This window comes from Drosophila virilis, chromosome X (genome assembly GCF_030788295.1).
Source record: "Drosophila virilis strain 15010-1051.87 chromosome X, Dvir_AGI_RSII-ME, whole genome shotgun sequence".
NCBI lineage: Eukaryota > Metazoa > Arthropoda > Insecta > Diptera > Drosophilidae > Drosophila > Drosophila virilis.
Window position 1 is genome coordinate 18,997,033 of NC_091543.1, and position 13,383 is coordinate 19,010,415.

At 40.9% G+C, this 13,383-nt stretch overlaps 2 protein-coding genes across 7 annotated transcripts in view; one reads left to right on the top strand and one right to left on the bottom strand.

Annotated features, from left to right (window-relative positions):
• The window catches only part of LOC6631804 (uncharacterized), an 82,038-nt gene that overhangs the window by 41,389 nt on the left and 27,266 nt on the right, over positions 1–13,383 (top strand). For 3 of the 6 annotated variants that reach the window (XR_011416248.1, XR_011416250.1, XR_011416249.1), the window contains 2 exons: positions 10,998–12,047; positions 12,192–12,233. Coding sequence is in view for 1 of the 6 variants with exons in the window: in XM_032439858.2 (XP_032295749.2) it covers positions 11,339–12,047 (709 nt within the window). In the remaining 5 variants the exon portion in view is untranslated. The remainder of the gene's footprint in view (positions 1–10,997; positions 12,048–12,191; positions 12,234–13,383) is intronic. The other 3 variants (XR_011416251.1, XR_011416259.1, XM_032439858.2) reach the window with 1 other exon arrangement.
• Positions 9,926–10,396, bottom strand: LOC6631806 (uncharacterized). The gene has a single exon (XM_002055704.4). The coding sequence runs from the start codon at positions 10,287–10,289 to the stop codon at positions 10,008–10,010; it is 282 nt and encodes a 93-aa protein (XP_002055740.1). The 5' UTR covers positions 10,290–10,396; the 3' UTR covers positions 9,926–10,007.

Here is a 13,383-nt window from a genome sequence, read left to right on the forward strand (position 1 = left end):
TCAAACATTTCATCAGTTAAATATATATATGTATATATATATGTATATATCAAAACTTCGTCTTGGGTTACAGCTTTGAGTCGTCATGTATCGTTGCATAGCTTCGTCTTTTTGTTTCGAGCAATCGGAATCGGACCAATACATCATATAAATACATTAGAATCGATTCATGATTCAGTTTTCCTCCAACAGAAGAATTTAATCAGCTATCGTATAGCTCCTAGGGCAACAATCGTTCAAAATTCATATTTTTGCATAGAGTATTTAATCTTCGGCGTTTTGAAAGCCGTTTCTCCCTGTTGGTTTTTTTTATTTGGTATTTTATTCATACACAAATTAAATTCAATTTCTGCAGAAACACTTGAGCTGGGAATTGAAGAGCTCTAGCTCCGAGTGGAAGCTGGCGCCGGGGTCTGATTTTGGCTGTTGTCTATTTTAAGCGTACGAAGAGCATAAAGCAAAGCAAAGGACAACGACCGAAGTGGGCTCTATTATTAGAAAGAGTTCAATTAAATTTGCAGCACTCCACACTAAATTGAAGAGAATTTAAGCACGAAAATATGCAGAAGGCCCTGTACCAAATATTCTATGCAAGACTCAGATTTGATAAGAGCCTTACTTTAATTTTTTAAGGCATGCCGTGAATGGAAACGAACATTAATAATAACACATCTTTTATGTATGTGATAATAGCTGGACAATAAATTATGATGAATATTATGAAATTTCTCCAAAAGATCTAGCGGAAAGCGATTTGTGAAATTAAATTGTCTTGAGCCACAGTTCGGCATCTTACTGAATGTTGTTTCGAGTCATTAAAACTTTACCACATCAAATGCCAAATGCCAATGTGTTCCTCAGCTACAGATGCAAACATCGGTTGGCGTTGTCATGCATTACGCATACGCCCCGTGCACTCAAATCGTTTTTAGTGCGCCTCGTGGCGCGTGCAAAGCTCGTAAATTAATTTTTATATCCCTTTCAATTACATTAGCCCATCGATAGGCCGAACGAACAACTATCAATGCATACTAATGAGAAGTAGGATTGGCTAGAAACCCCCCGATTGCTTATCATGAGCTTTTGTGGCTTGACTGGGTCAATTCTCTCAATTGCCCGGCTCAAGCTACCCGTTAATTGCTGTGGTTGTTGTCGTCATTAAAGTGTGTAATCAGTGCTGGGCAGCAGCCTACAAATATGTGCATTAAATGTTAAACTTAAAGCCATTAATTTTCGACCAGCTTGGCTTTGGACGCCTTAGAATACAGGTGGACTTGGCTGATGCTGTCTTGCAGCAGGAATGAGAATTCCGTAGCAAAGAAAAAATAAATGAATACCATATATACGATTACGCAGCTGCGAACATTAGCAAAGAAAGCCAACGGCTGCCTTTTATGAAAGCATTTGAATTAATTATACCAAGTAAAAGTTGTGAAAATAGAAAATGTTGCACACCTGATGTCTGAGACAATGAATGCCAGACAGACTGGCAGGCAGCCTAGGCTGCCAGTCCTGGCTGGGCAACCGAAACGGGCATGGCTACCGACACAGCAGCCAAAGGCAAAACTCTTAACGTTCTGTGCCCAAGCCGCACGTTAATGTGTAGAGACTCTCAAGAGAAACAAACATCCAAGCATAAAGGAGCTGAGAGATACTCGCCTACTTGCTGCAAGTAGTTGCTGCCACACATTCTGCTTACGTGCGAGTTTGTGTAAAAGCCAAACTTATTACCTGTGGGCGTGTGTCCTACTCTGCCGCTTACAACCTGCTGTCTGGCATGTCTTACTTTCCATAAGAATCTGGCACATACACAATGCTCCAGCCTCAGTGTATCTATCTATTCATCTACTTATACACACTGGAGCACACTCATGTAGATTACATATTATCCCTTGTGTGCGTTGCCAAATCCAAAGTTCTAAGACAGATAGCGAGCGCGAGAGAGGCGGGCAAAAAGGGAGAGAGAGAGAGAGAGAGAGAGAGTAAATAACCAAAAATAAAGCCTATTTATTGCTGTTAAAGTACTCAACGTACACTCAGAAAAACATCAGCTCGAAAACGCCTCTAAATCGTGCCTTAGTCAATTTGCTTTATTTAAGAAAGAAAAGACAATGTATTACAAAATATCGTAATTTCTAAAGAAAGAGTAAAAAAATGAAATATTTTTCAAAATTACAGTAACATTTTCATATTTTCTTTTTAGTGGCAATCGAGCTAGCAAATCCTAATCCTAACTAGGTTGATTGGAAAGAAATACACAACATACAAATTCTTGAAATCTTAAGACTCTTTTAACTAGATTAAAATTTTTAAGTAATTTCTTGCAACCTTTTATTTAATTTATTGAATAAACAATAAAACGTTTATGTGTATGTAATAATAACGATTCATATATTTGACTTAAAATATATAACAAATTTGAATCGTTATTATTTTATTTGCACACATACAAGTTTTAATTATCTGGCTACCCAGAGCACAAAACCTCAAATATTTATTTGTTTTGGTATTTTAAAATTTATTTTGAATACCCATTTTATTTTGTGACATGAACTTACTGAATCTTTAAAGCATCTATTTATTTATAATGTAAAGCTATGACGATTAGCTGAATGAATTATATTGATCTTTTGCTCGTACAATATTTCACCTCTATTTAACTAACTCATACAATAATATTGAGAATAATAAAAATTATATTAATCATCATAACAATGATACGTATTTACGTCCAAGTTTAATCTTACTTTTTGGAATTGAATAAGAATATGAAATATCCGTATTTTTGCCCGCGATTCAAGCTCAGACTCGCATTGTTTAGGCGCCTGAACAACCGAGACACTTAGATTATCATCAATTAGCAATTATCAATTATCATATCGATAAATCTATCGATGTCCGACAGCAAACTGCACTCAAATAAGCCCCTGATAAGTATCTGATACAACTCCGAATGTTACTTATTTTTGTGAGATAAGAAATTAAAGACAACTTTATTTTTATACAGATCTATTATCTTTTAACTGCAACGTTTACTATGAAATCTTATGGGCGTATACAGGGTTTTATAAACGTTTTTTTTTTGTCACACACACAAACATTCAAACGCACACCTGTACAGGACCACGGAGAAGTAAACAAACAGCCGCTCACTTAGAAAACGAAACCCCACTCGACAGTTTTCAGTATTTTTTTTCATATTTTTTTTTTATACCATTTTGTTGCCAAAAGATATTCGAGCTCTTCAGGTGGTGACGTTGGCGACAGTGCAGACGGAAACACGTGCAAACTCATAAATACGTCAAGTGTTTGTTGCCAGTGCGCCCTTTTCAGTGGGGGCTGATGGGGTGGGGTCGGTTGGGCGGGTTGGGTGGTTGGTTGCTGTGAGTGCGTTGCCAGGTTAGACCCCAACTGCTGCTGCATTGGCCACGCAAGTTCACTTTTAAGGTTTCGCAAATAAACGAGCAAAAAACGCAGCGCACAGAAATACGATAAAAACGTTTGGCATCTCCACCAGTCTGCCACGCCCACTCCACTACCTAATACCCACTTGCCGCAACAAACCACTGCGGCACCTTTTAGCACAGCTCGCGCGGGTGTGTGGTGGGGGATGCGGGGGTGGATGCGCGGCCATTTTACCAAAGTAAGCTACAGATTGCAGCAGCTCACGTGCAGCCCGTGTACGCGTGTCCTTTGTGTGTATGAGTGAGAGTGTGTGTAAGTGTGAGTGTCCTCTGTGCGTGTGGGTCGTGTGCGGAGAGCTGTGCATTTTGTTGCTGCTCTGACGTCTAAGTAACATATTTATCCTGTTGACGAATGTCACAACATTGTTAATCGGCAAATATTTACTGCCTGCCACAAGATAAACCCTTCCCATTGTCCGCTTCAATTGAATAAGAAGAGAGGGATATCAACTACTGAATTATTTCTATCAGGACGAGTTTTTGTCTGCCACTTAGTTATGCATAGTTGCGGAAACGGTCTTGATCTATATGCTAAACCAATCTGCATTCTTTAGGGGGTATTTTCCGAGAAGCGTGAAACATACTCCAAAAAAACTTATGAAACTATGCGGAGCATTTAAGCCCAGTTAAGGACGATATATTCATGACCAGCATTAATAGACGAGTCTATAAAGCCATGTCCTTTTGCCTATCTGTCCTTTTCTCCGTCTAAGAGCCAGGATCTACAAATTTCTGGTCAGCCCAGGGTTTTTAACCACATATGGGAAATAATAAGAGCTATGGGCATATATTTAGTAATTTGGTGTCCAAATTCTTCTATCGTGCTTCTTTAATGTCTTCACCTGCTTAGCCAAAAATGTTGCAAAGAATAACAAGCCATCATAAAAGATTTATTCAAGCGCTGGAATAAATATCTAAAAATCATCAAAATCCATCAACAACAGCTCCGTTCCACGGAACTGAGCTAATCCAAAGCAGGCAGCCTCTTACGCATTTTCGATTGGGCAAACCGAAAACCGCATCTGCATTGTAGAATTTAATAAAACTTCTATGCCCAATCAATTCCCCAGTGTGCTATTATTTTCACACAAATCAACAGGGCTGTCATAAGTAAAGTGCAAATAAAGGAGCAATCAGTTCATTTAAAATGTATTTACCAAATATTTGAAAATACAAAAAGTAAACAATGGTCATGCATTTTGCTTCGCCCTGAGCTGCAAAAACTAGGGCATAAAAGTGGAAGCAAAGCGTTATAATTGTCGGCTTTTGTTAAAATCAAATAAAACAGCTTGCCAGAACTGAATTGTTGTAATTTAGGGTTTCGAGAACCAAATATAAGAAAAAAAATAAATAAAATGGAAGGCGAAATACAAAAGAGCCTCTTATAAATGCCGCTTATCGATTTGGTATACATAGCCTGCCTTTTGACACACCACAGGCCAGTCAGGTGTAGCTCAACGTGTGTGTACGTTGTTGCAAGCCCTGCAGCCATTTGTGTTGTTTATACATTTGTATGTAAGAGGCGGAAGGAAGTATATACATTCTTGATCAGCAGCAATAGCTGCGTGATATAGTGACAGCCATCTGTCTGTGTCTAGTCTCGCAGCTTAAGGGCTATGTAAGTGGCATAGGTTCATATGTTCTTGCAGAGAAATCAGGCTGATCGAACAGCTATATCATATAGCTAACATAGCAATGATAGGTCAAATATGTTCTTATATAAAAAACTGATTTGTTTTTTTATTTTTAAGATTTCAGAGCTTCAACATTCTCCTTCTATATAATCGAAATTTCATCTATATCGTATATAATAATTTCAATATAGAGTTATATGATAAAGCAGCTAAAAGACAAGAATTTGTCGACAAATTGGTCTTAAGCAAAATATTCGATTTTTCTAGATATATTTACCAAATACAAGAAATACGAGCTGTACTATTAACTTTGCAAATCTGCAAGACCGTAAGCCATATTTCTAGGGCTAGGGTATTTAAGCTTTGACTTGCCAAATATATTAGACTTTTCTTGATTTAGAGGCATCAAGATGTTGTTAAAATACATATTCATCAACACAGTTGAGTCGATCAATGCGTGCCCAAAGATGTCTCTGTCAGCCTAACACAGGGCATTGCTCGTCGGTCCGCACGCAAAGCAAAATATATTTCATGCTAGAATAATTTCAGCAAAACTTATTTATTGTAAATAAACCCAACACGAATATTTGATTGGTTTCCACAGCTGACAGGCAACATAGTCAGAATCACATAAAAATCTACGTGTGTGTGTGTGTGTGTGTGTGTGTGTATACACCACTTGTGCGCCAACCAACTAAGTGGTATTTCGTGCAATTTCTCAAGCATAAACAATACGCGGGAAATGCAATATGGGAAAAAGAAATATACCAAGCAGCAAGAAAATTAAAATGGTTTGAAAAGTGCATCATTGGCTCAAGGAACAGGTCGGTGTCTGGCGCGATGTCTCGTTGCTCTCTTGGCTGACGACTTGTGCCCGAATACATGGTAATTTATTATGGAAAATCAAAATATGTTTACCGCCATCTTACACACACACAGACAAACAATGGCTGGCTGCTTCAGCTTCCACTTTGGATCGGATGTGCTTGAGTAGCAGCTCGCAAATAACTCATTGCATAAATTTAAGCCAAATCAGGTCGGGAGAGCGTGTGCGTGTGCGTGTGCGTGTGTTGGTGTATGCGTGTGAAAAGCTGGCCAGAACTGGTCAAAAACAACAGCAGCAGCAACAACAAGAAGCCCATTGTTATAGCTATTTGTACGCCCGGATATTTGTAAAATAATGTCAACAAAAATCCAATTTCCTTTTACCTTCCCTTTTGGAATATTGCGCATATTTTCAGAGACGCGATTGCTTGCATCAGGCTTCCTTGTGGTTGTGTGCGATGTGGCATGTTGGAAGGGGCAGAAGAACAGCATCGCTTCAAGAAAGTACACTTGACATTTGAGCTGGGAATGCGTGGCAGTGTCTTGAGAAGTGCAAGCACCACCACAACCACCTTGCAACAATAGCTGTGGTACGTGTGCTATCAATTAGCTACACAGTTTACTTGGGTATGCTCGCGACGTGGCAGCTGCCGGACCACTTTTATGTTGCCATCATCATTTTTAGCTGCTAGACTCGCACAGTTTAGGTTTACCTTTTTCGTATTTCGGTTTTCTTGACTGGCATATCCGCTTTATTCGCCTTCCGGCATCATAAACGATGCCCAAAAGCCGAACCGTAGCAGAGCAACTGCAGCCGCACACGATTACTGCCTGTGTGTGTATTGTTATAATAAATTTCAGCTTCATTTCCTCACGATTTGCTTTCTTTTCTTATGCTCAAGTGCTTCTAAGTATGCGAGTCCCATTGTTGTCCTCAACATTTTATATAGCAGCAACAGCAACAGCAGCAGCAGCACCCCATCCGTCTATCGTCCGTCGTTCATCGTCTCCTGGTGCTGCTGCTGTTGCTGGTTCGCTGCCATGCACTTAATTTCCTCTGTTCACGTCGTTGATTTTGCCTTCCCATCGAAGTGTTTGCCTTGCACTACAGTGCCCAGCGCCTGCCCAGCTTAGTTTCTTCGGAGAGCGTCATCTGACCTTCATGCTGCCTACATGTATATTGTTGGCAACCCACGTTTTCCAGCTTTACTCTGTACTGAGCTGTGCTGCTTCTTCACCCTGCTATTAACCTCTGTGTTACCACATTATTATTACCGCTGCCACTGCCATTGCCACTGCTGCTGTTAGTGCTGTTACTGCTGCTGCTATGTAAACTATAATTTATTTCAATCCCATTTTAATAGATATTTATGCATTGTTTTCCATTCGCTTCACTCGGCATTCCGACATTTCCGACATGCCAATAAATTAAGTCTTCATGTTTGATTTGTTGACAGCTCATAATGGCGCCAAAGGAAATAAATATTTTGCATTGAAATGAATAGAACTTCTTATGAATGCAAATTAGTTTATGAAGGGAACCCAAGCCAAGAATACAAAAGTAAAGAATGAGACATACATTGCAACAGCGATAAAACGTAAAAAAAAAAAACATTTAATTAAATAGCTGGAGTTTTAGTAAATACTATAAAGAAGCATACATATAGTCACAGAAGAAATTAAGCGGCGTTGCCAGGGTAAATGAAATAATGTAAATCATACAACAACCTTAAATTGTTTGTGCATTTCGCGGCAATCCCGGACGAATAGAAAGCCCGCTCAAAATAAACACCCATTTATTTTACATTTTTATTCATTAATTATTGCTCTCTTTTATGTGATTAAAAACAAACTAAATTTTCCTGCGGAATTTGAACCAACGCACTCTCTCTTGCTAGTTCAGCGCCCAAGCATCTAGCCAAAGGAAGGTGCCTTAAACATGTCAGCTTCCTAGCCTCTCCAGATCGGCAAAAAGTCAGTTCCTGGCGAGTTGCCTTTTTGTATAACCGATCCATAGTTAACCCAAATGTCTATTCGATTTGCCAGTATTTTAACGTTCTGATAACGAGTGGCTTAACGCTTGATAAAATTTTCTTTCAAGAACTACTGTTTGCTTAGAGAATTTACCAATATTATCCCCATGAAAGCCGAATAATGAAATGCCATTTCATCAACAAGCTTCAATCATTCGCATATGAATAACATGAACAAGTTTTGCTGGTGTCAAGTGAGTGCTTAATTTGACATAGGAAGCATCCGAAATGGAATTACTTATTTGAAGATTGCGAATGGAAAGCTAAGAACTGAATTGCAAAACTATAATCACATTCGTTTAAGCTCGTTTACAATTCAGAAAAGTCCCGAAATTAACAAAAACGACAGCTGCAACAACAAAAACAACAGCAGCAACAACGGAGGCGCACTTCAAGCGCTTAACAAAGCGGACGTAAGTGCAGACAATTTGTGAAAAATTAAAACTGGCAGAAAAAAAAAAAAGAAAAGAAAAACAGCGAAACGAGTGAAAAGCGTTTTCGTAGAGGACGCTTTTCAGCTGCTGCTTGCGTCTCCATTTAACAAGAAAATCACATTAAACGTTGCCGTTGTTGTATTCAGTGCGAAATGTCGACAACAAAACGGGTGAAATGCATAAATCATTTTGTTAGAGGGCGGTGAAAGGTGGGTGGCGAAAGCGGTTGCAGCTGCAGGTGAGCAGCAGGTCGTATGGCAGAACAGTTTTTGCCAAAGAAGTCAGCCGTGTTAGCAATTTTGCCAAGTGCCAGGCTATACAAGCACACAAATACACACACACACACACACACACACACGCATATAGCACAGATATATATATATATATATATATGCATCCATAAGTACTTATAAGGAGCAACCATAAGCTGCGTCTCAAGTACCTGCTCCTCCCTCACTCCCTACTGCCAACCCACTGCCGCTGTTGTTGCGCACTTGCATAAGTCTATCAATAAATAATAAATTTGAACTTCATTCAATTTGCAAGAGCAATACGCTCGAGAAACGCAACAGAACGCCATGATGCAATGCCAATGGAAATTGAAATTGCAAAGCAGTCGATGCCACTATAGCTACTGCTACTGCTACTGCTACAGCTGCTGCTACTGCTAATGCATTACTGTTGATAGCGAGGCATCAAAGATGCAGTTACAGCAGAACAGCAAACAACTGAATCAGCTGGATTTAGCCAAATCGGAATGAACACAATTGTTGCAGCTAAAAGCAAACTTTGAATTTGGCCCAGAATATGATAAATATTTAAACATGCAAACTTACATTTAAATCTATACTGCTGTTGATTCAAAGCTAAATTTAATTATGAATATTACAATTGGTTTTGACTTGCATAACAAAAGTAAAGAGAAATTAGGTTAGAATTCAAATTCCTGTGCACAACTGCATTGAAAGTTTAACATGCGCTCTAACATGCATGACGCTTTGCATCGCAGTCGACTCTAACAAACTGCTTAATAACATACTCTGCTCATATTCTAGATTCGAATTAAAATTCTTGTGCACAACTGCATTGAAAATTTAACATGCATGTCACACATCACTGCATTGCGTATTTGCAAACTGCACTTAAGTGCGCTGCAGTTGAGTATAACTGACTCAGTAATCAATTTGTTCATATAGCATAATCACCAATCAATCAGTTGAGAGAAGTAATCTTTACGTTTGGCTAGCAAGTCTTTTAAAATGTGGCTTTAAAATATATACTTTTTGTTGGCTCGTTTCCTTAGAAAGGTGTTAAAAAATGTAGCTGGAAAATTTTGAGATGCGAGCTCGAAAATTGTCGATATCAACTTTATAATGTGCCCGACACCCACGTTCAAGTATCTAGCTACATTTCAGAGAACGGATTATAAACGGATGGTACGACTAGCTAATATATCCGTATTATACAAACAAGCCATACACTTTGCATTTGATTTGAGGCAAACAGGGCCTTCGAGCAGTCTGCAGAAATATCTGTTTTTAGCTTAGTTTGAACTTGGTTTATTTAAATTTCAGCGTAAATTTAGATAATTGCTGTGTCGCTTGATCCGTATCTATGCTACTTGCTGCGATCATAGCAAGGATACGGAGCGCAGGGTGTCGCCAGATTTGAGCTATTGGACGCAGGTGCCGCTTCACTAAGACTCTCATTTCCCCTACCGGCTGTACCCTGACTACCGACTCCTTTACCAGCACTTTCCGATCCAACCGCTTCAACACCGCCAACTTTCGGAGCTGTACAGTCCGGCGAGCATTCACGAGGCAGAGTTTCGGGAAGGGCGCATGCCTTGCTTGGGTGGGGCCCAATGTAGAATGGATTGAAGGGTTTGTCTTCGTCCATATTGTTTTGAATGTTAGAAGGCCACCGAATACGGATTAAGGACAAACAAATAAAAACAAAACTTTTAAAATTTACACGGACTGATCCGTTCGGACTTAACTAAATAAATAAACACCTAGACCCTTCATCGAAAGCAATTGCCGTATGAATTTCGCTACTTGGCTTGCTTAGATCGAATGCTTTATCTATTTTATTACTAATGAGAATCTGAGCAGAACGAATGTAAAATGAATGCATTGCATATTAATATTAACGGCAACCAGCTTCGAGATCTAATACATTTTAGTGATTATTTATAATATTCATTTTTCAGTCTTTTTTGTTTTTATTATTAATATAATCAAAACAAGAAAAGAAAATATGTGCCAGAATATTAAATTGTTGATGGGTTTGAACCAGCAATACAAAAACTCTTCAAATTAAAGCTTTACCATGTACGTCACTAAAGTGAGTGTAATATGCTAGATTCATATATACATATACTTGTCACAAACATGCTGACACGCAGTCTCGTACACACACACACACACACACACGCATACGAACAAGCAATTGCTGCTGCTGCTGCTGCTGGCTGTTGAAAGTAAACTAATACAAACTTAATATTTATTTGGATTAACAACAAGCTTCTGATATTTTGTCTTGTTCTTTCTCTCTCTCTCTCTCTCTCTCTCTTTCCCAATTTTTTTTTTTTTTCTCCTCATGCAGATGTTGAGAATTTAAAGTTGAAGTTGGAGCGACTGCCGACTGCCAGGCGCAAAAAACGCTTAAAGCAAATATCAAAAGCTAAACGCAATAACTAACGCCTAATCCCAGCCAGTGTCTAACCCAAGAGCCTAGATCGTAGATCGCAGACCGCAAAGGTGGCCAAAATGTAATTGCATAAAATGATCGCAATGCAACTAAAACAACTAACAAACCGAATCGACAGGCGCTTAACACGTAACTAGACGCGTCGAACCGCCCATCTGCTCACCCGCCGATCCGCTCGAGCTGCGATTGAGACAGCGACAGCCACCGATCCTCCAGTGCGAAGTGCAGAGTGCGCAATGGCCGGGCCTCAGGTGCAGCATACGCAGCGACCGAATAGCGCCTACTACACAGGCCTCAATGGCAGTGGCGGCTCCAGTGGTGGCGGCGGTGGCGGTGCCGTCCCTGGTGCTGGTGGCATGGCTAGCAGCGCCTCACATACGGGGCTGGGACTACATGCGCTGCGCCAAGTGTCCAACGAGACGGAGCTAATATATCGCGGCAGTCACAGCAATGGCACGGTTAACGAGCTGCCCGGCGCCGGTCATGGACGCCAGCTGCCCGGCGCCATGGGCAACAGTCGCATCATACAGCAGCAGCCGGCGCACAGTTCGCGCGACAACATCGTAAGCAGTATTGCGGGCACGGGCAGCTGTGCCACGGATGCACTAATTGGCACGATTGCCACCAGCGCTGGAGCCGGCAGCAGCAGCGCTTTGGCAGCGTTTGGCAGCAGCGGAGGTGGTGGTGGTGGAGGTGGTGGTGGTTCTGGTGGCGCCGGCGTCCATCTCAAAAAGTCCAGCACACAGCGCAGCATTGAGATCATTGTGGATGCCACGCAATGCGGCAAGGAGACAGCCGATACGGACGATGTGGAGCAGGGCGAAGGTGGCGGCCAGGAGTCATCCTCATCGGTGCGCAAATCCTCGCGTCACCGCCACCGGCCACTGCATCGACGTCTGATCAGCTATCTGCGTAATCTGTTCCAGGGCAGCGCCGCACAGAATGGTAAGCATTGTAGCCCGGCCGTATCCCATTCACATCCCTTTGATCTTTAGTTTTTTGCCAAACTTTTAAGTTATACTCTTTCTCTCTCTCTCTCTCAATCTCTTTCTGTCTCTCTCTCTCTCTTTCTCTATGTACCTTGTTTAGCACTGACTGCGCTTCTCTTGGCCTGGGGCTGTATCTCCAAGCGTAAGCGGATTCCCCCTTTCCATGCGCTAATCGCCCCGCTCTCGCGTTGACTAACCCCGGCTTATTCTACTAATGTGGTTCATGTCACAGCTCCTCTATTAAGTTAGTTTCCACGCCCATATCATATCTCGCTGATGCATACTCTAAAGGAAAAGAAACGTTGCCATATAAAAATGCATGCATTGTCGTTGGCAGCGGAGCTTCGATAATACTTTCAAAGGATTCGACAATTGTTCTCGCATAGCCTGTGATTATTGTGTGATTAATACCCTGTTTCTTACATATCTGAGGTCGCGTGTGCTTCAAGCATCAACTGGCATGAACCAGCTAAATACTGGATTCCTGGTTCTCGAAAACCAGGTTCTGGCTTGGTCTTGATATTACTGGCTATATGTATGGTCTAACACTTGTAAGAGAGCCAAATCCTGAATGTAACAGAGTGTTTATATATAGTCTTGCGCACCTATCGTTAGGCGTATACGTTATTTGAATAACGAAAATTTTCGTAGGACGGAAGTCTGCGTTACAGTCTGTGCAGGGTGTCTGGTATTTTTTGTTGATCGCTCTAATTTTCTTACTTAAAGAGTACACAACACGTTCTTGAGAAATTGTTGAATGCTTTCAAGTGTCATTGCATCGACCCGGGGAGAACTCACGTTCTGCTGCTGCCAGTTTTAGCTCCTTTGTTGTTGTTACTCTCCTTTTTGGGGTCGCTGTGTGCTTTGGCATCATCTAGCTGTTGGCAAAACGATGAGCTTAACATAAAAGTTGCATGGCTCGTGCTCAAATTGAATGCAGGTTTTGCCAAAGAGCAAATCGATAGGAATAACAATACGAGCATAATATCGCCAAGCTGCAAGCTGAATTGTTTATTGAGCAGCAGTCCTGGTAGGGAAGATATGGAGGAGGAGCATCCTGACAATGACAGCTCTTGGAAGCAGCAGATATGGAACGTGAACCGAAACACTCGAGTGGTGGCATTCGGCGGATCTGGCAGTCAATGGCAGGAAAAACTTTTACACAGACTCATCCAGTGACAGCCGCTCGAAGGACATCCGCTGCTTCGCGTGCATATCCATATCCGTAGCTCTGCCGAAATGTAGACAAATTTCAATCTACTTTGCCACCGGGATCGGATTTTGGCTTATGA